Below are 25,039 nucleotides of genomic sequence, written 5' to 3'. Positions count from 1 at the left end.
CCGGCCGGCACTGACCCAACACATCCATGAATTATAACAGATACTGCCATAAAAGTGTGACACATACGATGAAGCTGAAGTCCTCTGTCACAGACATGATAAGAGACAACATCAAGAGTAAAAGGGGAAAATAAAACACGCCTCGGGGATCAATAAACTTCTGATTCAAATTCCTCATTAAGGGGTTAATCATGCAGCTGTCATCAAACTGACACACGAGTTCCCTGAACACTCATTCTCGGAAATCAACCTGCTATGCTGAGCATAAAAAAATATGATAACTTACTCTAATAATGATAAGCGCAATCATGAATAATGTAGAGTCACTACAAGTTAGTTAAATGAAAGAATCAAAAACGAAATGAAAAATATCGAACAATATATATATATATGACTGGAAAGAAATCACATTTTTTTCCCCCATAATTTGGTTGGCCTTACACCTTGTACTCGGGTGTGACTTTATGTTCAAATTAAAGCTCAGACTCACACCCAAAAACTTAATGTTGTTGGGTTTGAAACTTGTGCTTCTAATTACAGAAAAGTTTTTCTTTCTGTTGGTGATTGTTCCTTTTGATCTGGAACTATTCTTTCCTCAGAAGAATAATGTGAGAATGTATTTAATTAGCATTGAGGTACATTGCTTACGCAAAGCCTGCATAGATATACACAACCCAGACATGACCCAGACACTAAGTCTACTGTGAGTATTTTCACGCTACACACAGAGGTTTGTCACATCATGGCCTCCTTCGAGAAAATACAAGCTTGCTTCCAGACCAATGCATCATTGAACTGGCCCAAGTTGAAAGACAGCAAGTGAGAAGCTGCTGATGGGGAAATAAAGGGAGACAGTTTGTATCATTGAGGATATTGTGGCTGGACAGCTGTCCGAATGGTCTAAAAATAACACCTAAGTAATATATCTAATGATCCTCATTTCGACACATTAACAGACAATCAAATAATAATCATGTCTAACATTCAAAAGACTTTTCAATTAATGGAGTACATTATAGTGGATCACCACGATTTGTATTGGAAAAAAAATCTACACTGTATATTTCTCTTTATTTTCGTTTTATTATTATTTTTATTTATTATTCAGCGTTTCACAAAACAACACCCCAAAAATATTTAAAAAATGATCTTTTTAAATATTAATAAAAAAAATAAATTGCCAATAGATGAATTTGCAGTGGTCAATTGTATACTTCCAACAGTAAAATGGTTTCACTGCCTTTTAAACAAGTGACTTGTCTCAATGAGAGAAAATCTGCTGACCTCATTGGCTGAGTCCGAAGCGCCGTCTTCAGATCTTCCACTACCTTGTTCCTCATTTCCATTTCCTCCTCATCAAAGGCAAACAGGGTCTGCATCTGGTGAGAACATTGAAAAAAGCTGATGACCATCCAGTGAATCATTCCGAATTTGGATTTAATTTACAAACAGCACTCGCTTGAGCAAGATGTTTTAGACACCGGAAAGCCACAGTTAATATTATGTTGTTTCGTTTGAACAAACTCCAGCATGCCAGCAGTTGAAATCAAGATGGCGGAAAAGCGCATTGGAAAAAAAGCTCCTGGTCCAGAGTTTGATATTTTGATGTAACATCAAGGCTGCGTGTCATATCAAAGTGCTGCTCTGCTGACGTCCAACAGGACCGCAAGGTCTTCTGTTTAATTTATGGTCTTCCACCATACATGGACAAGTGTGTGCGTTCAACAGTGTGTTTTACAAGTAAGCAAGTCACAGTGGCTACCTATTAATTGACTGAAGAGGAATTTATTTAAAAGAGGGCTCCATTTCCTTCAACAAAAGGACATCTAGGTGTAAATATTCCACGGTGAGAAAGGACATATGACCTAACAATAAGCGCCTCGCTAAAAACAGCCTCCATATGTTTGACGACTTCACAAGGCTTCTTGTCTGTCCGACGTGTGAATGTTTAATGGAGAAACAGTTCGGTCAAAACAACCATTGTGTCGACTTAGCCCTACGTCCAGATGGTAGAAACGCTCTTCGCCAAGAAGCTCTGGCAATAAATCCTTTGTGAGTCAACGGGAAGTTGGACACCGATGTCGGGGAGACAAATGCATCCTAGGTTCACCCTGTACACAAGTCTCTTTTTGACATCTGTTATTTGTAAGTGCATTATAACCTGGGTCCAGTCTGCACATGGGGATATGATTAAAACCGCTTGGTGCAACAGACGAGGGGATTCCACTCAACGAGTATTTTGGAGCCACAAATACTCCCTTAAGCACCGATGCTTCATTAACTGCACGAACAACGAGTACCACCAATCAAATTCTTAATTGGAACCATGTACGTGTGGAAAATATGTTTGCAGAGTTTGCCAATTCCCAGTTTTAAATTGAACCGAAACTGAAGTCAATGACGTTCGTGACATATCGATATGTCTCGATATAGTAGCTCATTACGAAATATGTAACATGAAGGTGCAAACAAGCTCAAGTTGATTTGGGCCGTTAACCTTTTTTCATTTCTTGCGGTTCTGAGCTCCGATGCTGAATGTACGAAGTGACGCAACCGAGTAATGGAAACCCTCATCCGAGTAACCGCAAGAACATTTGAAATATCACTCAGTGGCCATGAAGTAATTTCAGGGATGTGATTGTGACATGATTTTATGAATGAACACCAAGATGCTGGGTTGCTCGGTAATCTTGTTGGGCCTCCAAGCAAAAATGAGCTCATGCAATAACTCGGCTACTGTAGAAGGAGGTTCTCCCTGGTGAGCCCTATCTCATAGGAGCCAAGACGTGAAGTCATTGTCAAACAAATCAACTGCGAATTATTTGAATGTTCTCTTGTCAAGATGCTGCAAGGCAATGAGGAAATAATGGGAATGTGCAAAAAATAGATTGCTCAAGAGATTTCTTGTTCAAGATTAAAACGGAGAATTTGCCTTATATGCACATGTCGTTTTCTTCTTGTGTTTTGTGCAAGCTTTTTCTTTCTTAAAAACGCCCCTTGAAGTATTTTAGAATCTTGGAACATTTTCTTGTAGTCAGTCCGGCCATCCACATGGGTTCCAGCTGATGGCTCTGTGGGGCAAATTGGCCTAACGTACAATAAGACAAAACAACCATCGCAGCAGTTGTGCTCAAAATAATACTGAGAGCATGGCTGACCACTTGTTTTCATTGGCAGCCAAAAAAAATAAAAAATCACGGCTAGAAGTAATGAGCAGTTCCATCTTGGCTTCCCTCCATGTCTCCGACAGCCATTCCCACTGAGTGTTGTGTGTAAAACTGGCCTGTTTGTCATCACAGTGTGGGAGAACGCTGGGGTCGCACTGATGGAATTTGCTCATGCAGTCAGCAAAGCATGACAATCAACCCACCCTCCAAAAAAAATAGTCACTTCTTCGTCCCATACTGGAGGAAAGTGAAGATGCAGCTGGGATTTATCAAGAATATCATTTATTTCGGAATTCCATTGAGAAGAAGTAAGACTTACAGCAGCCATGGAGTTTATTCGGTCAATGTAGTAGTCAGGCCAGCTTGTAGCCAGCTTGTTCGGGTCTTCTTGTTCCTGTCCAGAGATAAATAAACAAAGTGTCAAACATTGATTTTTACTTTAACGACCAAAAGGAAAAGGCAAATAAACCACATCTCAAAATGTTCCACCTAGGACTGAAGACTATTGTGTGCAGGAACCAGACAACCCAAAAATCTGATTAAGACTCAGATAATGACTATAATCAGCTTGGCTATGATACCTTTAAGAACTTTGGTGTTGTCTGCCGTAAGGACTTTACACTTGGATTTATTGGATACTCATCAAAGTTGCCAGACTCTCTGCTGCTGTTGAGACGGTGGTTGTCTGATCTACACTGCACTCTGCCACTTCGTTAAGATAAAGTTAAATGTATCTGAATTACTGCATGAATTGTTAGAATACAATAGAAGTCAGTCAAACCGTAGACATTGCCAGACAGATCTTGAAGTTGAGATTAACCTTGGTTTGCCTCTTTCCTAAAAGATCTTGAAAAAAAATTCAATGCAATTTACTCTTTCAGTTCCACAAGCAAGACTAAGTGGTGTAATTTATAGACTATTGTGTTCAAAGAATTATTTGTTATAGAGCAGGGGTGCCCAGCCTGTCTATTGTGGTTGACTGGTAGACCGCGGACTGCTCCCAAGATGACCGTGAGGAATGAATACATTTTTGTAATTTGTGTGTGTGTGTGTGTGTGTGGGGGGGGGGGGGGGGGCGTTATAAGTAGACCGTATATTTTGTTAGTGTAGACTACAACCTGCGGACCCTGCTAGTCATGTCCAAAAAAAGTGAGGAAAACTTTAACCTAAAGTAGCACATGATTTCCAATTCAATATTGAGATTCGATATTCATCTGATATCAGCCCCCCTAAAAAAACAGTATCGGATTATATGAGTACATTCAAAACCTTGGATATTAGCACTCGTATACAAAAAATCCACTAGAGACTCCGCTCCTGCTGTTCTATCCAGCAGTGACTGGCTCCAGTATACAGAGCCAGCATGTAACCCAAATGTTTGGAATAAATGGATCGTATTTTCTCATACCTACTGTTGCTGACTATTGTCAAGTCTCCTCTAACATTTCATGCCAAAGAAAATAAAAGCTTGTATTGATATTGATGATGTCGGTACTCTAGGCTGCAATATCGAACCGGAAGCGATTGGGACAATCCGAGTTAGTATCACATATGGCTATTTGAAATATACTTTATTGTAAAAAAAAAAAAAATGCTGCTGTCGGTAGTCATATTTTATTCCTTTCCTTGCAAAATAGATTCCAGTTGCATGCTCAGCTGAAACATAGGAGCAGGAAGCCCATCAGTTTCACTCACACGCAACATACATTCCACGTGTCTGGTGACATTAAATACGATTTACATTCAAAGCTGGAGCAGAGGTGGAAAGGAATACCCGGCAGACTGTGAAGTATTCTTATTCCGAAGGATATTCTTCTCCATTTGACAAAATGTTGATGGCTGTACTGACTCAAGCCAGAATTCACAAATATTTGATTGTGCGTGTGACAGATGGTTGGATTTTCGAGCGGGACTGGGACGCAAGATTAGATGAAATGACACTTTTCAGATCCCTTTGGGTTATACAACAAGCCATTCTCAGCATTTAACAGCAGGAGTCACCAATTCCAGTCCCCAGGCCGGGTCAGAGACATAAAACATGTCGGACAGCGGACCCCGAGGACTAAAATTGGTGACTCCTGTCGTGCAGTGTTTCTCCGACAATAATATATTTCACAGACTGCAAAAGACCGACGAATCTATCTTTTAAATCAACACTGCTCTCTGTGTGTCTGTGCTGATGAAAGGTGCTGATATAAAGTCTCCAAGTTGTCCCACAGTTCAACCTTTGTGGCCCTTGCTTTGTACACGGAGCCACAGTTATGTTGGAGCAGAAAAGGGTCTTCCCTAAAATGTTCCCATGATGTCAGTTGCAAAGAATTCTTCAAATCATTTCAATATACCAAAGCTTGTGTGTCATGGATCGTGCCCAGGCAGCTACAATAGCACTTTGTTAAAACATTGAGATATTATTCTGAAATGAATATTTTACATATTCTCCGCTCCAACTGCCACCCCAACACCTTCCCGATAGGCATTGAGGGAGACTGTCCAACATTCAAAACATTCTAAATCTCCACGGGGGGAGATTTATCGACGGAAGGCTAGCTTATAAAATATCACCTAAAAAGACAGGAAATGGACAGGATATTAAATCCTTGGACATGATGTAACACTTGCCATTGCCATTTCCTACAAGTTTCCAGCGTCATGGAATTGTACCAAGAGGGCAGCCTCAAGCACATGTCTGAAAGCCTTGAAAGATATTTTACTGGACTTAGTCATGGTACACAGTTTCCATGTTACGCTTATTTTTGTTGAAGGCAGCTCTGAAGCCACAAAGAAACCTTTATTTGGCGTGTTTACGCGAAAACATACAAACGATCGAATTTGGACCGGATTGTTTGAACTTGACGCCAACTGGAAACTCAACTGGAATTCTTTCATGGGTAGTAGCTACATTAGATCTTCGTTTAGTATCAAGTTAGCTGTCTTTCTGTCACCGTGTTATACAAGCACAACAAGCGACGACGTCGCCAAGCGGAGGGACACAAGGCAAGTAGTGTTCGTCACAGGGAGGAAGGAACGAGTGAGCAATATTTTGCGGTCTCTATGTTCCAATGGCTGCCACCACGCTGTAATTCCACAGAGGACAGGGCACTACTGTGCTAAAGCCAAGCTACAAATGTGCAGTGCAACACTTGAAATTTGCGAGTCTTTGCAGACAGTATATATGGACTCCTGGATGCCGAAGCACGCACAGACAAGTGAGGTATTCTCCAATATTGCCTCCAACCATGAATGGAGTATTTGTTTAGCTCTTCTTCCAGCTTGCTGACATGGGCAAGCCCGCTTTGGCCCCTTGCTTTTCTGACCAGGACACACAGTTGTTTTATTTGTTTCACCTTTAAACATATTTCACGCCGTCTCCTCCACGAGACCTGAACAGACCTCAGATTGTTTTGGGTTTTAATGCTAACTCAAGAATGTCCTAACCTTGTCATGTGTTTACTCATTTATGCCATCAGAAGCACTAAGCCTTCAAGATTTAGAGACAAAAATCTTGGTTACATTAGCAAAGAGGCACAAGGGAGGGTTTAACGTCATCTGTTCAATTTTCTATTGAGAGAATGAGGAGCTGAATGGCTCTTTTTCCTCCAAGTGCAATGTCATTTCCTGCAGAATATTTGACCACAAAGTGAGGCTGGAGTTTTTGGGAAAGGGATATTAAGCAAATGGGAGATGTTTTGGCAAGGCAACAGGGGTGAAATAGAGGGCTAACCAGAACGTCCATGGTATGTTGACTATCGTACAGCAGAGCTAGGACATAGGACACTTGCGACTTACTATGTCGCTAATGTTTTCCATGTAGGATATTTTGCAAGCTGGTAATTCTTGTGCGTCATCGAGCAACAATGTTTATGCCAAAACAGAAATTAGAAGTTGGGTTTGGGCCCGACTGTGTGTCTGAGCTGATTTAAAACCTGGCTCGGGTGAATGCTGCCCTTCAACAACAAAAGAACTTACCTTCTTTTTACTGCAGTAGATTTGCCATTTCTTCTCATCTGGCAAAGCAAACATGGCCTCCCTATTCTTATCCGTCAAGTCCAACTCATCCTGTAACAAAGAAGAATTCATTTTTTGAATAATTATATACGTTTATACATACAGGTCATTTTTTGATGGATACATTCTGCTCTTGAATATCCATCTACAGCAACAATCATGAATTCGCAGGGGGGGAAATGAATTGTCCAATCCTCTCCCGACCACAGAAGAGTATTTACATTCTCTCCGTTGCTCTGTTCAATTCTTCAGCCGTGCACACGGAGCCTCCTTCTCCTTTTGAAATGCATATGAGCCCAGGAAATGAGTCCATGTTTGCCAAAGAGGAAAAGAAAAGTATTGAGAGGACATACATAGCTAAATCTGGAACAGGAGACAGAACAAGAAATGCCTTCATGGACAAAGAGGAAGGCAATGAATAAATCAAAAACAAAAACATCAAGGATATGATGAGATCCTTAAGAAGCAGAGCTTTGTGCTCCAGCTAAAACTAATCTCATCATAATGGTTTTGGGACCATGACGTCAACCAGAAGCACCGCGACCCCCAAGGTCCCCCTAGACCGAGGATGGCCAACAGTGCCAGGGGTAGGGGGCCCCCTTGAAACCAGCCTCGGAGCTTTTTTTTTTTATTGAATCCATTGAGCTGAGTGAGGTGCACGCTGCGAGCCTGACACGTTAAAGAGTGACATCATCTCTCATCCATTGCTTTCAAAACCAGAACCAATTATAGTGAGTTTTAAAAAGGAACAAGCTGAATGGTGTGAACTTTGAGGACATCCAGATAGAAGCCTCAAAGGAGCTTGAAAATCACAGGTCCAAGAATTTTTCATTTCATAGACTGTGACTCTAACCCCAATATGGTCCTCTCAAGTTCTGTACCCACCACAGAGGTCCACCATTCATTCCTTAACATTTACCGATTTTGATTTCAACCGCAAACTACTCCTCACATTCTTCGGCTAAGAAATCAAATGGGTTTGTCTCAGCGGGCCTGTCGCTTTTTCGCCGGGTCAAAGCCCTGATGTCCAAGCTGCAGCTAATTACAAGACCTGATACTGGGAGCTTGTGCGGGAATCTGTGAAAATAAGACTTTTGGATTCAACCCAGATGGGAGCTGAAGCCAATAGTTGATCTCCGGCTACTTCACTCTGCCTTAGGGCTCTCGATTTAATGTCCGAGGCGGAGGAGAGATACGGGATGTGAAAGAAGGGTGTACGCGATGAAAAACAGGCTTGAAGCATCTGCGGAATGCAGGATTCTACAGTTTAGGGGATGTTTATGTTTACTTAAGGCTTTTACGTAACACTTAAATGACTGAGTGCTTGAAATTGCAGAGTAGCAAGAGGAGGAAAAAAGAAAGGGGAGAAGAAGGGCTAACACATCCTCTAAAGCACTCACCACATTTTTTGGGTGACGTGCGGATAAGCGGTTCAGATGATGAATGAATGAATGAATATTATTATGTGACTCCACTGTCAAGATCGCAATCCATTTACTGTTTATATGGGGAGAGAGATGAGAATTTCTTTTTCGTTTTGATGTCGCTGACCATCAGAGAATGCGCACACGCACCCACGAGTTGTGTTGGACTTCATCCGCGCATGAGAACGTAGAGCAGAGACGATGTGTGGAAATTGGGTGGGCGAAGGATTTTTTCGTCACAACAGCCAAACACAACAAAAGGATTTTTCCTTTCCTCTACCTCCACCTCTCTTCATGTTCCCATAGCAGATTTGCATGACATGTTCTTCCCTTATGACCTTAACGCAATAGCCCAAAACATTGAATCTCCACACAGTGAAAATTCCAAACAAAAGCAAAACACATTCCGCCTGGGCTGTACAGAACCGGTGCCGCCGTACGTCGCCGCCAAACACACTCCGGTTGGGAATTCATATAAACCAAAGCTAATATTGATACACCTGCTGCTCAAAAAGGGAAAATACATACCTTAGGCTACTGAGAGCTTTCAATTTTTCAACAGCCTATCGACTACGGTAATGTTACAAATCAAAACGGTTGTCACGGTGTTGATGTGTGCGGCACACTGACGGACAGGCCTTATCATTCAATTTCCTGTTTCACGAGGCCAGTCGGCTTCTCAAATGTGCTGAATAATATTGAAGACTGAGACAATGTGAAAAAAAGAGAGTGAGGCAACGGAGGTAAAGTTCAGAGAGAAAATGGGGGCTCTCGGTACCCCTAAGAGGCTAGAAATTTGTGCTAACTGTGAAAATTGACAAAGTGCATCAAATGTCAGAAGAAATATGTCGACAGGAAGAGCAGAGGATAACTGAGTGTGAATGTGCGGGATAAAAAAGGGAGTGGGGTTATTATCTTGAGACCACTGAGTTCGAATGTGTGTGACTCCACCTAAAGGGGAAGTGTGCGCTCCAAGAATGACATCCTGCCTGGAGGCAACGTTTATTAAGCGTTATTTCAAAGGTGGCTTGAATCATATTTCACACTGGCTACCATGGGGGCATAAAACACACCCTGCAGGCATCCTGGACAAGATAGGAACCCCGATGAAAGTTATATTAGGCCGTAGGGGAATCACAGAAATAGGTTTCTGTCGGTAATTAATTATTGAATTAAATCGACATTAAATCCAAGACCTTGTTTTTGAAGTTACAATGCCCAACTATTTTTATAAAGAAAATATTGTGAGCAATGGGGGTAAATTTAATGAGAAGATGGCAAGACTTATAATTAAAGGCATGAACTTAATAAAAGTAAAACATTACAGTCTGATTGGCTTAGTTCCCTTTGCAAGACATCCCCTCAAAAACTCAAAACTTGTGCCTCGAAAAAAACTTGCTTCCTGCCTCCCTCATAAACTCTAAATAAGGCTTGACCACTTCCATAATATGGTTCCACTCATAGTAACATTAAAATGATGAGTTGAAAAGCCCAGACAGACAAGTGGAAATGCCTGTTGGAGGAAAGACCAAAGGAAGTCGGCCTCATCCCAGGGCGTGCCCTGGACTGGGGCCATCAATGAAGCAAGCCACTGCTTAAATAAATGAAGTCCTACATTTTGCCTAACTTGATAGTAGAAAGACTAATGTTCTGTTTCTTTGGCTCAGAAAGTCAGAAATGAAATAGCAAGGGCAGAACAAAATAAAAATAATTGTGAGGGCGCAGAAAAACGATAGTCGATGTGATGATGTCGTCGTGTTTGGGATTCGCTTGACATTGTTTCGACCTCGTCAATCTTCACGCACAGCCTCAGTCAATGAGGCTGAAAGAGAACGAGGGGTGGCTCATTGGATCATTTCAAGGCCCATGCTGAAATGTCCTTGAGCCTCAGCCATGCGTTTATGAATGAATGCGTGTGTGTGGTAGCGGTTGGATTGACTAGAAAATGAATAAAATGACATAATTACAGTCTCTTTGCCATTTCATCTCAAGTGTTGAGTGGAAAAGTGGATTTCAGTCAGTTTGAAATTAAAGAAATATAGCGTGTATGTTGCAGCTGTGGCAGTCGTTTGGATTTGGTTTAAGAACTTGATATTGGACATTTTATTGGCGAGGCATCAAACACCCAAATTTTCAGAATACTTATAATTTTGCGCCATCTTCACTTTGACATTTCTCAATCAGAAAGTGGACGAACGATGATGATTTTACACTGGGACAATATTAATTGGGATCCATCTTCAAAAAAAAGTCAGACATATTTTTGCAAATTGAAAATCAAAATTTCTGATTGTAATCACTAGAAATGGTTGTCAATCTTTTTTGACTGGGCAGCTCGAGCCTTCTTGCGCTGAGAGCGTGAGCCAAGCTTGCATCTCTGGACCCAGTGGAAGATCCCATTATGGACTCTGGAGGTGGTTTCCTCCTACACTTGGCCCAGATCTGTCGCTCCCACTCCAGAGGCTCCATTGAGTCTTATTCACCTCCTCAAGAGAGTCTTTCATAGCAATAATCCCCTCGCACTGTTGCCAAGGAAACCTGCTAATAGGCGTCTTAATTTCACCCTGTGATGCAAAGCTTATGTTACAAATATTATTGTCGAGACCATGTGACTCGTCAATCTACATTCTGGCTCCACAGGTTGTTAGACACGTGGAAGAATATGTTGGAGGTAGCCGAATCGGGAAAGCAGATGGGGAATGCCGATGATTTATCCAGATTACCGTCGACGGGTAGGAGCGTTTTGTGTATTGGTCAGCGAATATGAATCAAGTTGTCACAATGAGTTATGGACTAACAGGAGCATTTTTTCACATCTCTTTTGAATGACAACTCATAACTGCAGCACCCAATGCCGTGAAGCTTCTCAAAAGCAAAACAGAGACATGAACCCGAGCACGGAACATCTGAGCTTGTGAAAAACAAAGTGCCAATCCAACCATCTCGAGAATAATCTATTCACAATATGTGGAAGGGACCTGAGCCAATAAGATGAGAGAACGCCAAATCCTCTTTTCCTCAAGGGTCAAAATGTTGCAAGAGGTTTTGATATCAAGTACGGCTCCCACTGTTTTGATGGCTGTTCCTCTCAGGCATCCGTGTCAGGCTCATCAGCGGAAGTTGAAGAGAAAATATTGACTCCAAAATAAGCAGCAAATCCTCCTGTCCTTGTGACATAGGAAAGTTTTGCCTTATGAAAGGCAGATTAAACATGGCAGCGATATCTTCCTCTGAGAAAAGTAGCAAATGTAAAACAAAGAAAAATGTACAAATGCAGCTATGCAGACACTTCCATAGAGAATCACTCGTTGGAAGAATCATTTCTGGGAAACCTCAGCCTTGATAACAATGAAATATTTTGCAATGTCAAAGGAATGTCGATTTCCCCTAGCTTCTCCTGAATTGATCTGGACAGCTGCAGTAATCTATTCTGTTGGCGGTGAAGTTTAGCATCCAAGACAAAGACCCGAGTGTGCCAGGAACACTCTTCTAGCCAAAGAGCTGAAAACATTTGGAAATGAGGATAGTTCAAAAGGAGCTTAGATGAAGTTGGGCAAAAAAAAGCGGGATGTCAAATGTACTCAAGTATGTAGGTAGACACTTACCACCAGCTCTGAGAAGCGAGCATGCAGCTCCTCAGCGGGCGGCATGGGGGCACTGAATTCCAGTAGCTGCAAGGGTACGCTGTCCTTTAGGTTGATCTCCGGGGGCTCGCTGCTACCGAAGCAGCACAGGAACCCCAGGCCCGCCCTTGTCCTCTTCCTGGGGGGCATGGTGCTTGCGGTAACACACGTGGCAGTGGTGGAGTGGAAGCCAAAATGTTTAGGAAGGGACCAAGGGGGGGATGAAGAGGTCAAGGCTGCTATCTAGGGGGCATGATCTGGAAAAAAAGAAAGAAGAGAGAAACATTTTATGAAGCTGAAAGTTTCCACCTAATGCTAAAAAAGACCCCATTGCAACAATCACTGATGAAACCAACGCTTTAAATGTTCACCCCTTTATCAAAGAGGACGGGCAAAGATCAGTGCAACAAGACAACAGAGTCAGCGGGGACGAGGATGATATGCGCAGCTGTCACTTCCAGTTCAACAAAGGGACCTCTTGTCCGCGAGGTACAATCGCGCCTCGGCAGTGTGTCTGTGAGTCGTTGTTCGGACACCGAGCTGCCCTAACGGTGCCCTTTCGCTTTTCAATAGAGCAGACTGTGTGTGCGCGAGTACGTGTACAGTAGTGAATAACAACAAGTAGACTTGGAGTCAAGCGATGAATAGGACACATGAACCCTGGAGGATTTCCTCAGTGCTACAAAAGGGATATGGGTGGTCACTGAATCAAGGAATAATGCAGAGTTTACACTGCATTACGGCCTTTGAAAAATCCCCCGCACACAACCACCACACGTTACACCCACTGCCTTTCACAAATGGCAACAGTTTACCAGCATTTGGTGACCAAAGAAGTAAATCTAGCAGAAATGTTTGACTAAAAAGGTTCTATTTGGGTGTACTGAACAAGAGTTGTCAGTACTGTTTGAGCTAGTGACAAGAAATATGTTTCTTGCAGTTAACTCAGTCATGGATCCATTTTAAGTTGGCTGGCAGTAAATGAGTGAAATATTAATATTGCTTTCATATTTGATGTATTTTCTGATGTTTATGCATCATCGATGTTTGCAACGAGAAGTAGTACGAGTGAGATTTCTGCGAGAAACTACGATCCGCCTTATGTTTACTGAGAACGACTGCTCGCCATTTCTCTGCTTCGCTCTCATATGCGCTGCGCTGAGGCGTTCTCATTTCGTTGACTAAAAATAGCCGGCTGCTAAATTTTTTATGAACGCGCCAGGCCTTCAGCATGAGCTTAAAAGAGAGATAAAGGGAAAAGAAGAAAAAACAGTGGCCTTCTAACAATGCTGATTTTTTTTCTTCTTCTGCTTCTTTGCATGTGTCTTGTGTCGGCAAGAGCAGAGCTGTGCGTTGCTGTAAATAAAATGGTTTTCTTCTTCATTTGGAGAACACATCACTTGTAGGTTGCGTCCTCTGAGACACATCAGGATAAAATTAGCAATAGGCCTCCTCTGCTTATCGTTTCTATCTATAACGTGGTCTATACTTTTTCAATTTCCTGGCAGTTATTGAATAAGTTGAGTTGAATTGAAATTAATTTCATTACCACAAATGAGATAATAATGTTTGGGTCCTCTGAGGCTCTGGCCTACTTGCTTAATTACTGCATCTTATTGCAGGAAAGGCAAACACACACATTGTGAGGTCTTTTTTTAAATTTTATTCATGCAATACATTTGCACATGCGTGTTTTCACTCTTCTCCAGAGCCCCATGTGTGGTCAGTCTTCACTCAACACCAGTCCTGCTGGCCTGCTTTCAGCCTAGGCAAAGTAGGCCGGGGACAAATATATACATGGCAGGATGTATATACAGCAGCCAACATACATAAGTAGGAATCTAATCTCCTGTTACAACATACAGTAAAAGGAGATCCAAAGAAGCGTGCACGCTCATGACTTTGTCATTGTCCAGCGAAGTCGTCATCCAAAGGCACCAAGTGACCAGGTGCAAAAAAAAAAAAAAAAAATGGAATTACCTGGATTCCTGCATGAATTGGTTTTGACACTGTTTCTGTTTTTTTGGCCAATCGACAAATCCGAAGCAATATTATTTGAACAGCAGTGGTTTTACATTTCATAGAATTGTGAACCTGCCAGACATTTCTGAAGTTTTTAGCTGACATTCTGGGATTTTTCTTCTGCTCTTCAAAGCACATTTAGAGGACGGCAACTTCTCGGGAGCGTGGCAACAGTACTGAACAGTGCTCAACTTTGTCGAGTGGGGGCTTCACTCCGAGGTGTGGATGATGAATCTGTCCTTCAATTCACATTGTGAGATAGTCGCAGTTGCATTCTTTATCGACGCTTGAGCGGCACAAGAGTCTTGATTACACTTTCTATTTGGTTTCTTATCCGCATGTCTTATCTAGATACTCGCTTTTACATGGTGGCCCGAGTGTAAACCAGGTCATTTCAAATTCTGTCCATATTGCACAGCCCATATTGTGTTTGTCTATTGTGTCTTAAATGACGTGCAGATGGCTTGCAGAAATGCAAGAAATACCAAAGGGTTCACAGGCTTTTTTTTTTTTTTTTAAAAGATTAAAACGATATGGTTGGCTCAGTAGGTGAAAGTAAAAGTTATTCTTGGCAGAAACAGAGAGTGCCAAGCAGCATATGAAAATACAGTCATCTCAATGTCATTGAAAATGTGGGCACAAAGCAGAACTAAAGTAAAACATCTGCTCCCAAACCATGACTGGCACTTTGAGAGTCAGTCTAGAAATGCTGAGCAGATGTGAAGGCAAATAGAATATTTGGGAGAAAAAAAAAAAAAATGGGCCTCTTTGGTTGTCCTTGGTCACACAGTCTCTATGAATGACGTCATGTGAGATGCCAGCATGTGCTCAACTAATTTATATTGACCAAAGAGTCAAAAACCCTCAAATGCTCCCTTAGGGCTCTATTCTCTCATCCACGCCAGAGCCTCTGGAGATTTTAAGCAAGGGGTTCAAGCAGAACCTTTCAAGGGGTTCTGCTCAAGTAATGCCGTCACGAGTGTGCGTAAACGACACATTTGAGTGGACCTGAGAATGTGCGAAGCCAGAAAACTCACTCGAGCACGTGGGAGAACGTGACCCTTAGTGCTTAAAGTGCTTAACGCATTGACTGTTCGCATACCATCTTCGACTTAAGACGGAATGTTTGATGTCATCTAGCTACCAAACATGTCAACATTTGATTGCACAAAAAGCACAGTCAAGTTTTTTTACATTAGTGACATATTTCTGTCATTTACAATGATCATTATTTCTCAACAAATGAGCTCGACCCTGAAATTATTATTCAATGAAAAAATAGAATGGTATACATTTGAATGACTGACTGAAAAAGTCAGTCTTTGGCTTGCTAATTGGAGCCATCTTAGTGTGATGCCAGGACATCAAATTTCACTAACACACATGCACACACATCCCGTGGCAAGCGTGAAACCACAGAAGCACTTTGATGAACTCCTCGCTCATGCTGCGTGGTGCGCATACAGCCATACAGTCACATGTTCACACTTTCAAAAAAAAATCACACACTCCCACTAGAGGCTCGGATGTGAGCACATTTCGCATACTCACACACTGTGAGCCCTGAAGTAGAGAGACGAGCCTGCCGGCAACTCTGAGTCTTGGTCTGGAGCGTAGCCAAGCATAGCGAGAGAGAGAGACACACACACACACACACAAAGGGATGTGATGCGAGGAAGGTGATGGAAGGTGGGAGGGAGCTTGAAAGGGAGATACTGCTGCCACTTCTCATTCAAGCCACTAACTCCCTGCATGGTCCCCTGTGGCTAGAAGTAGGTCAGTGCAGGAGGAGGGAGCAGCAGTGACGAGAGAGAGGGACGGCGTGCATGCGTGTGTGATGAGTTGTTGGGAGGGGAGTCGGTTAAGATAGAAGAGGTGTGAGTATCCATGCACGGTGGATCGGTCCATCAAACATTTGCGCCTGGATGATTTCATTTCCTCTCCACAACATCCATCACGTCACCATGCTTCTAGAAGGAAAGGCAACGACGTATAAAGTACATCAAGCTCCCGGTTTGGTCGTCATTGGCGATTGGAAACGTACGCTTGAATTGTAGCAAATATGCTTCATCATATCTGCTCCAGCTACAGTACATTTGTTGCAACATGCTCATCTGTTAAGATATGGACCGCTTACTTTTTGCTCCATTTGACATCATGTCAATCTAATTGTGCATTGTCCAGCACTTTCCACATGGTCTAAAACGTGGCCTTATATAATGTTAACAAATGATACAATTTGTAAATCCGACAAATGCACATCATACAGTTCATTAGCTATACGTCTCATTAAATCGTGGTTCACTTTTTGCAGCGTCCCTGTGTGGTAATTTCTTTTTACCATTTTTGCAGTCATTATTTTTCCACTGGACTAATATACCGTATTTTTCGGACACACAGTATTATTAGGGGCAATATCAATGAAGGGGTCTATTTTCAAATATTTTTATAGGTAAGGCGCTCCGGGTTATAAGTCAGGAGGAATTTAACTTTGTTTACCTCCTTGTCCAACACACTGTAATGCTATTATGCAGCACTGGAATCAATGCCGCCAGTATTGCCTATTTGGCATGAGGCTAGTAGGACACAATTTGCCATGATGCTAAGCAAAACATCCAACAGTGTTTAGTGGAGCAAGACGAGCAATGCTGGATGCTTGTGCCCTAGACGTGGCCTCACCAAAATTACCTCCCTTGTGTCCGCATGTCTGTAGTGACTAATGGACCAAGGCTCAATTTTTGATCCCCTTATAAAGCAATTGAGTGGAGGCCAAATCACCTTCGACACAGAGAAGTCTTTCTTTCAGGGAGACCCACGGCCCACCCACGGCCCACCCACGGCTACTGTTTCAGGCCAGCAACATTAGTCTAAGCTTACTGTGGTCAGAGGTCATATTGTGTGAAAACTAGTTCTAATAACGGAGAATACCTGGCAATCAGAACTGAGATGTATAATCATAACCTTTTTTGTTTAAATTGTGCATACAGTAATTAAATGGTGATGATGAACAAAAGAATGTCCACGTGCAAAATGAGACAGCACTCAAATTCCTGAGGGGTGACATCACCCAGCTATTCTGGTACGGATCTCAGTGGCAGGGCAGGCAGGGTGCGACAAATGATCAGAGCTGATAGCGGAAGATCCAACATTATTTCACAGTTGGTTTATATGGAACGCTCATTCCGAACGCATACCTTCGGAGTTCATGTCGACAGGCCAATGATTTCATTAGAATGTCTACACCAAGTGGCTTACTCGCATGTGTCAGACCAGTGGGACTTTGGACTTGGTTTGCAATTTGCATCTCAACTTTTTCAATACTACAAGTAGCAACAATATGAAACCTGCTTATCTGCCCTACAAACAAAACAGTATTTTGATGATTCCAAATACAACTGGGTGATTTTGATGTTGTGCCTACGTGCATCTTCCAGGAAGTTTCCAAGGATCGGAAATCCACCCTTTCCTTAAGCCACCCTGCCATTTTTTCTTCCCACCCTAATTACAGTGCCTGTTTCAATTGCTTCCTCTTTTCAAATCTGCAATCAGATATGGGAAGCTATGAAGATGACAGCCAAAAAACCTGTTCCGCTGTTGATCTGGAAACTATGTCCTCCAACAGTGTCAGTGTAACTGTAACTTAAGGCAATTATGATATTTTCTGGAAATCAAAATTAGTTTTGCACCTGTACACAAACATTAAAGTAGCAACTTGACAAGTGGCAGATATTTTTGTGGTCTAGAAAGAACATGGAATGAGCACTTTATTCCAAAGGCCGCTAAAATTCTCCATAACAAACACATTCACAATCGATTGCTAAACCAGACGACCTACTACTGCCCGCACTTATCGTGAATAATTTTCCAATCTTTTCGAACCGACCAAAATAAAAATATTGCCCAATTTCAAACTTCTTAAAAAAAAAACAGTCTGCTTACTATGCGGGATATCCTCTCAATATCAAACGATAAGCCATTTAACTGCTCATTTCACAGCCAACCTTTTGAGAATTCTCTGAGGTCTAGTTGGCTTGCAGCCTACACGAAAACAAACAAGCACGTCTGGTTTTAACAAGGCCAAGAGGCACAGTAATCCACCTCGCTAATAAAAAGGAAATGCCAATACCAAACCACTGGAAAAAGACGTGTGGCTGACTATACTGTATGGTTCTAATTCTCCAGGGATGTCGTTAATAGTACTTTCATTTTGGCTTGATTCGTGAAGAAAAAAAAAAAAAGAAGTCATTTCCTGGTGTGTGGAGTGGTCATGATTGCATAGACCACATGAGGCTCTGTGGCACTGTGCAGTTAGATCATGTTTTGCTTTGATGTGCCCAAAACAGAATTACAAGCCTTAAATTGAACAGTTGCAGGCAAGTCTTCAAGAGCTAATTGACAAGTTGTACGAAGCAAAGGCACATGTGCATTGGAAGACGGCGTGACAGCCATCAATATGTTTGTGTGAGGAAATTTCAAAGGGCTGCCAATGAGTTTGTTTCTGTTCAGACTTCAGATTGTGTTTTATGATCCTTCTTCCTAAATTCATCCACATGTTGCAAACAGTTTCACGTCACCAACGGCAGCTGTTAAAAGCCTCTCGCTAACACAATGCTTTGCCCTGTATTTTTTGCAATTCTCATCTATACTCATAATTCAAATCGGATTAATTTTGCTACGACTTGACATTCCAAAGGCTCCAACGTTGCCACGTTAACACGAAATGTAATGCTTGGCATCGTTTTTCGTAAAGATCCAACGCTTGCCAGATCAAATGGTTCATATTCCAAAACGAGGGGTCAGCACTCCAGTCGTGTGTTTTTGACCTAGACAAACACCTTTTATGACATGAACATTTTGTTTGACATAAATGGAGTGTTTGAGCTGGCTACCAAGTTTGAAAGGATTCTGGGTGTCCAACAACCTAAAGGTTGTTTCAACAGAGCATGTGTGCTTTTTGCCAAATGACACACTTGCAGATCCATCCAGCCCTTTTCTACGTCACTCATTGAGTCGATAGCGTGCAAATGGGGACTGTCAATCAGAGTGCACATATAGAAACAAATGACTGAGTGGGAAGTTACGTGAATGAACCGACCTCAGCATAAATTTGGGACTTTTTTTTCATCATTATCCAAAAGTTAGAAGTGAGTTTGCATTGCTCACCTTCTTATCCTCTATAAAAACAGTTTTCCCATGTCATCAAATGAAGAATGTAATATAGTCTGCATTCACACAGCTATTAATATTGCTTGTATGAGGTCAACAGCTGCAACAGAGGACAAGGGGCTTCTGGGCAATCTCTGGAATTCTCTCCTAGGACAGTTATAGGCACACAAATTGGGGTAGCCCCTATGAGGGGACCAGCAGTTTTTCTTTTTAAATAGCCTGAAGTAATATAACACTGAATTGAGGCACTGATATGCTTTCACTTCACAAGCCCTGGAAAGTGTGTCACTGGCACAATGACTGGACAGCATCATTTCTTCTCGTATCTATCCCAGAGTTTGGTTCTGTAAGCATTTTATGTTGAATATAACATGGTGATAATAATCCTATCCCAATGATCGGATAGTAACATTTAAGCAGCTTTTGAGACATTTTTTGTTTTTTAGCTATGCTAATGATAAAGGTTGTTAAGCTGCCAGTCAACAGCTGGGTTGAAAGGGTCTCCACCATAGCTAAGTGACTCTGCCTCACTCTCCCAACTAATCCTGAGAGAGCGCTTCATACATTAATAATGCTCAATAAAATATAAAAAGACCCAAGAGTGCTGACGGCAGCAGGGGATGCGGCAAAAAATATGCATGCATCGTGTGAGTCCTCAACTTTGACGCTTTCTCAACATGTTGAATCTTTTAGTGGTTTTCACTGTGATTGACCCTTGTCACATAAGCGTCAATGGAGAATAAACACTCAAATTATGATTACAATATTACAAGGACAAGACAAATACAGTCATATTTATGTTTAACAAAACAATTGCAAAGAATAAAATACAAAAGTGTTTCTTTCTGGCTTGTATTGTATACGTAAATACAAACGGCAGACTCGGGTAAAAGCAATAGTTAAAGAAGTCAAGTTTGAGCGAAAAAGAACGGAGGTGTCTGGATGGAATGTTTTCCATCCATAAAATATCAGACTAAGGAAAACCTTACAAAGAGTATCCGTAACCAATTTCATATGTGGAAATTTGGAGTGCTGATGCATACAACTTTCATCAGCATGCATTTGACACACTGGGAGGATTTAGCACGAAGCTGACAGTCTGACAGGGACAGGCCGAGCTTCCACATGGGACATGGCGCTTTAAAACATTGGGGAACCCTGGAAAGTGTGTTTATGTTGGTGGAACTTCCATTGTGTATTTTGGCACCCCGGGGAAACACGGAAGGAGTCAACATAAAAGTAAAATCAGCATTCAAAGCAAAAGCAAATTTTTTTACAAGATAAGTTGAACGGGGTTCTACATTAATAGTGGCCCTGGGACACTACTTGACTATGTCGGGCCACCCAAACTTTGCTGACAGGGCCAGTACAAAGCTCATAAATAGCATCAAATCAGCGTGTTCTTGCTTTTTAAATATTTATATTGTATTCAATGCTTTTGACCCAGAAGAGTTGAGTTGTAGCTTGATATGTCTTTCTCATTTTTTTTTTTAATATTGTTTCTATTGTTCTAATTTAGGCTACAAAGTGACTCATCAGCGACTGGTTGCAGTTAATGATGCATTCCAGATTGCTTCAAGACGAGACAATCGACCACTCCATTACCCACAAGCGACAGAATTGTTAATGATCACGTATAATGTTAATCTATTCCCCTAACTAATTTCCACGAGCAAAGTAGAGGGATCAAGACCCTTAAAATGAGTCAATTAGGTTGACACCACAAAACTAATTAAACCGAGGGGCTAAACCAACACACTAAACTCGATTCCACCAGTACAGAAGTTTGCAAAAGTGAAATTGTCTTTTTGTCCGGTATGCAACTGGAACATGAGTATTAACTTGTTTTTCTGCAGCACTTACCAAACATACACATAAACTTGGCTAAAAGTGGGAAGTCTGTTAGTCATAAAAGTGTTGTGGTTTCATACACAAGCACACAGGTAGGTAAATGCAGACATATGTCAACACCACTGGAGAGACCATGCATGTTTCACTAGCCTGCAATTGCTACCGTTTATGACCTCCAGGCTACTCTTACAGTACCTCGTAACATAGCAACATAAAAAGTTGCAATTTTATGATGTGACTGCATGGGATTGCTACAATGGCTGAATGCATCGACAATTGCTTTTTGTAGGTAGATTGAATAGTGAGATGCAGTGCAAAGAAACTAGGTTGACCATCTGCAGCCCTTCGAGTCTGCAATCCCCTAGCGAGTAAACAGCACTACAGCATAGCGTTTAGTCACAATGACCAAGTATCAGTATCAAGATCAAGTATCTCACTCACCCGCTTCAAATGCTGGAAGATGGCTCACTCCCAGGCCACATAGAAACAAGGAGAGCAAATCAAGTCTCAGATTTTACCTAACCACTAGTTAGTCATTCATTATTCCTACTTTATTTTTGTCTTTCTGTCTAATTCCCAAGGCATTTTCACCCAAAACTGCTATGTTAAGTCTGCTTTCCCTCACTGAACTTCTGAGCTTAGATGTGGCTTTCAGCTGACAGGGCTGAGAGCTGAGCTGTTGACATGGTCCCTGCTTCTTCTCTGTCCCGCCCCCATTTCCAGCTCCCTCGCTCACCATACATCTCATCTTTGGTATGGTATCCCTTTTACAGGAACCATATTAGCGTTCATTTACGGTATATGGATATATGTAGAGGCGAGCTCTGAATTTAAGACATTTAATAGTGACCACAGAAAGACATTATTTGCATTGTTCCAGTGTACATGCATAAATGGGGACTTAATTCCCGACTAAATGTTTCCAACACCGAGACACCCTTTTGGGACTGGTGTTGGTGCAACTGTACGTTGAACTTCTCCTTCCTTTGATTACATTTTTTCCAGACGTGAAGAGTTTACATGCATCACAGTCTGACTGACCACTCATTTGGATTTCTAATTATAAATTGTCAGGGGAGTACATGGGGAGAGTTAGTGTACATTCCTCAAGTGCCTTGCTCGAGACCACCTCAACTGTGACTGCTGCATGGATGATGCAAATAATCTCAAGGGAGGATGCAGAGCTTTCTTTACATATGTACACTATGTACCATATGTGTGTGTGTGTCCAAGACATAAACAGGATATGACCCTTTGCAGCTTGCAGGCCGCCTTACACCTATACCCACAATTCCATTGGCGCGCCTCACATTCCCTTACTAAGCATCCTGTGGTTGTGTGTGTGTGTGTGTCGGGGGGAGACCTTCACAACGCCCAACGGAAAGCCCTTTTCCTGCACGGCATCTCAACGCTGGCACATGCTCAAGAACACACACGGCAAAATAAGCAGATGCATGTCATTAGGACCAAGCTATCACTCACAAAGGAAGAGGATTCCCTGAAGTAAAGAGAGTTAAGTCATGCTGCAGGGGTCAGCTGCAGGATGTCATCCGAGTGACGCAATATCTTACTCTGATAATGGGGGTCAATGTATCCACAACATTTAATACTATCTTGGTACTGGGCGGGCTTAATCTGGGGTTTCAAATAAAATGCGTCATTGTTAAGCGCATCATCACGCCGGTCAGCGAGGCAAACAAACAGAGGTCAGATTGATCAATTTAATCATTTCAAGACTCACTATCTTACAGCCCCGAGTTGTTTTTCTTCCTTTAGTTACTTTTGTTTAGTCTAGCCAGCACTATTGTGAATAAAGCAAACAAAATGTTGATTGAGTTAGAGATGGTTACATAAAGACAAACAACCAGTCTTAATTTAACTGATAGGAGCTCACCTAAAAAAAAAAAAAGGCTATTTTGTATGATCCATTCATTTTAATGATAAAAGAGAAGGCCATCTTTCTCTGACGACAAAAAACTAATGTCAGACATAGATTTTGATATGAGACTCCAGCTTTCAAATACTTCCAGAGAAAAACAGCCATAAAGCTAAATATAATATGATAGTTACTTTGGCGTTTAGAGTGAAATTTCTGCTGATATTGTGTTGCCTTTAATACTTGACTCCTTCCTCCTCCTGTACAATTTGCTTCTCGCTGGTTCTACGTCCAACACAAATACCTGGTTTTATGCAGCATTAACTCCGAGTAAACAGGCATTTATTCTAGTCGTTTGCTCTGGCCACCTCATACTGGGCTGCATTTTTGGTGTTGTAAATGTGCTGATGGTGTTTTTGTCCTTAATGGAGACTGGACAAAGGTCAGAGGTCAGCCAGCTGCTTGCTCCACAGTACCTCCGCTGTCTGCTTGGACTTATGCCAGCTAAATGTTGTCACTGTGGTTTAATTTTTCACCAGAGTGACTCATGGCATTTTCATGAAAGCCAGTGATATCATGGTTTAATCTTTCGGCCTTCAATTTATCACTGCATAGTTGCAGTTGAAAAGAGAACGTTCCATCAATGTTGCTTTGGTTTCCCCCTGAAATAAGAAGTGTCCAAACAATCATTAAAAGTACTATTATTATGAATGCAATTGCATTTCCTTCTGTGTCACCTTACATCACAGTCTCCAGACTCAACTAGTTCACGAGACGTCGGCTTGCCTGACACGCATGAAGAATTTTTTCGTGGTAAATACTGCACACCTCACACACAAGGGTAATCTTATAAGGGCATTATATAAGATTTAAGATTATCGGGCGTTTGACATACTTAAGTGGAAAGCGGGGGAGGATAACCCGATTGGCCTTCGATACCAAAAGACACTATTGAAGAATACTAATGGAGGAGAAAAAAGAACTGCTGGTAAAACTGAAACGAGTAGGTCTTGTTCTTTTTTTCCAGATGCTTCCATTTGGTTTTCATATTCCACTTTCTATGGTAAGTGGCAACAGGGGAACAGCCTCAGCTGTACGGCACTGACTACATTTCAGTGCTGACATTTATCCAACTAGTCAAAGAAAATAGCACAGACCACTTGAGAGGATCCTTGGTGACTGTAAAGTGAACCCCAAAAATATTTTAAATTCTCCATTGGGGCCTATCCAAGTGTTGTTGTTTTTTTACAATGGTGTGAATCAATCATTAATTTTACCTCTCTCCAAAGTATTGGTTCAGTTTGTGTATGATGAAGTATGTCCAGCGAGTGCAGTTCTAAAGAGCATAGAAGAAATGAATACAGTAGTCGAACTCCACGACTGAACCACTCACTCCTTCCACATGTCACGAGAACATCTGGGAGTCATCTGCCTGGCTAAAGTAGGCCCCCTGTGAACAGGTGCAAGACTGCACTCATGTGGTCCTGTGACCTTTTTCTTGACCTTTAGTCTGTTGTAATAGGCTATGAACTCTTCCCAAGGTTGCCATTGAACACAGACCAAGCTGTCTGAACAGGCAACGTTGTATTACCCAGAGACTATGATGCAAGCGATGGGCGTATATTTGCAAAGTTTGAAGACGGGAATGTTTTGGAAACATCTCTCGAAATAAGTACAGCTACTTTTCTGAAGAATCTCTAATCAATAAGAATATTTGATATTGAGGGATCCCAAAACAGCAGACATGGTCTAATCAGCAGTGATACGAGATCATTGGCATTATTTCTGCCTTTGTAGAAACCAATAAGGAATAACACTTTGCTCATCTCTAAATCACAACACGGCCTAAATATGTCAAACCTAATGAGCAACTAGAGAGGACAAGACCAAAAGATTTCCAGCAAC

General features: G+C 41.8%; 1 protein-coding gene across 3 annotated transcripts in view; it reads right to left on the bottom strand.

Annotated features, from left to right (window-relative positions):
- The window catches only part of daam2 (dishevelled associated activator of morphogenesis 2), a 50,332-nt gene that overhangs the window by 17,395 nt on the left and 7,898 nt on the right, over positions 1-25,039 (bottom strand). For 2 of the 3 annotated variants that reach the window (XM_037240606.1, XM_037240610.1), the window contains exons 2-5: positions 12,202-12,476; positions 7,134-7,223; positions 3,487-3,561; positions 1,285-1,379 (exon numbers count right to left, since the gene is read on the bottom strand). In XM_037240606.1, coding sequence (XP_037096501.1) covers positions 1,285-1,379; positions 3,487-3,561; positions 7,134-7,223; positions 12,202-12,369 — 428 coding nt within the window. In that variant the 5' untranslated portion in view covers positions 12,370-12,476. Of the gene's footprint in view, positions 1-1,284; positions 1,380-3,486; positions 3,562-7,133; positions 7,224-12,201; positions 12,477-21,699; positions 23,153-25,039 lie in introns of those variants that run through there. The other variant, XM_037240609.1, reaches the window with a different exon arrangement.

Source organism: Syngnathus acus, chromosome 22 (assembly GCF_901709675.1).
Source record: "Syngnathus acus chromosome 22, fSynAcu1.2, whole genome shotgun sequence".
NCBI lineage: Eukaryota > Metazoa > Chordata > Actinopteri > Syngnathiformes > Syngnathidae > Syngnathus > Syngnathus acus.
The sequence above is the reverse complement of the archived record's forward strand: the minus strand, read 5'-3'. Positions and strand labels throughout refer to the sequence as shown.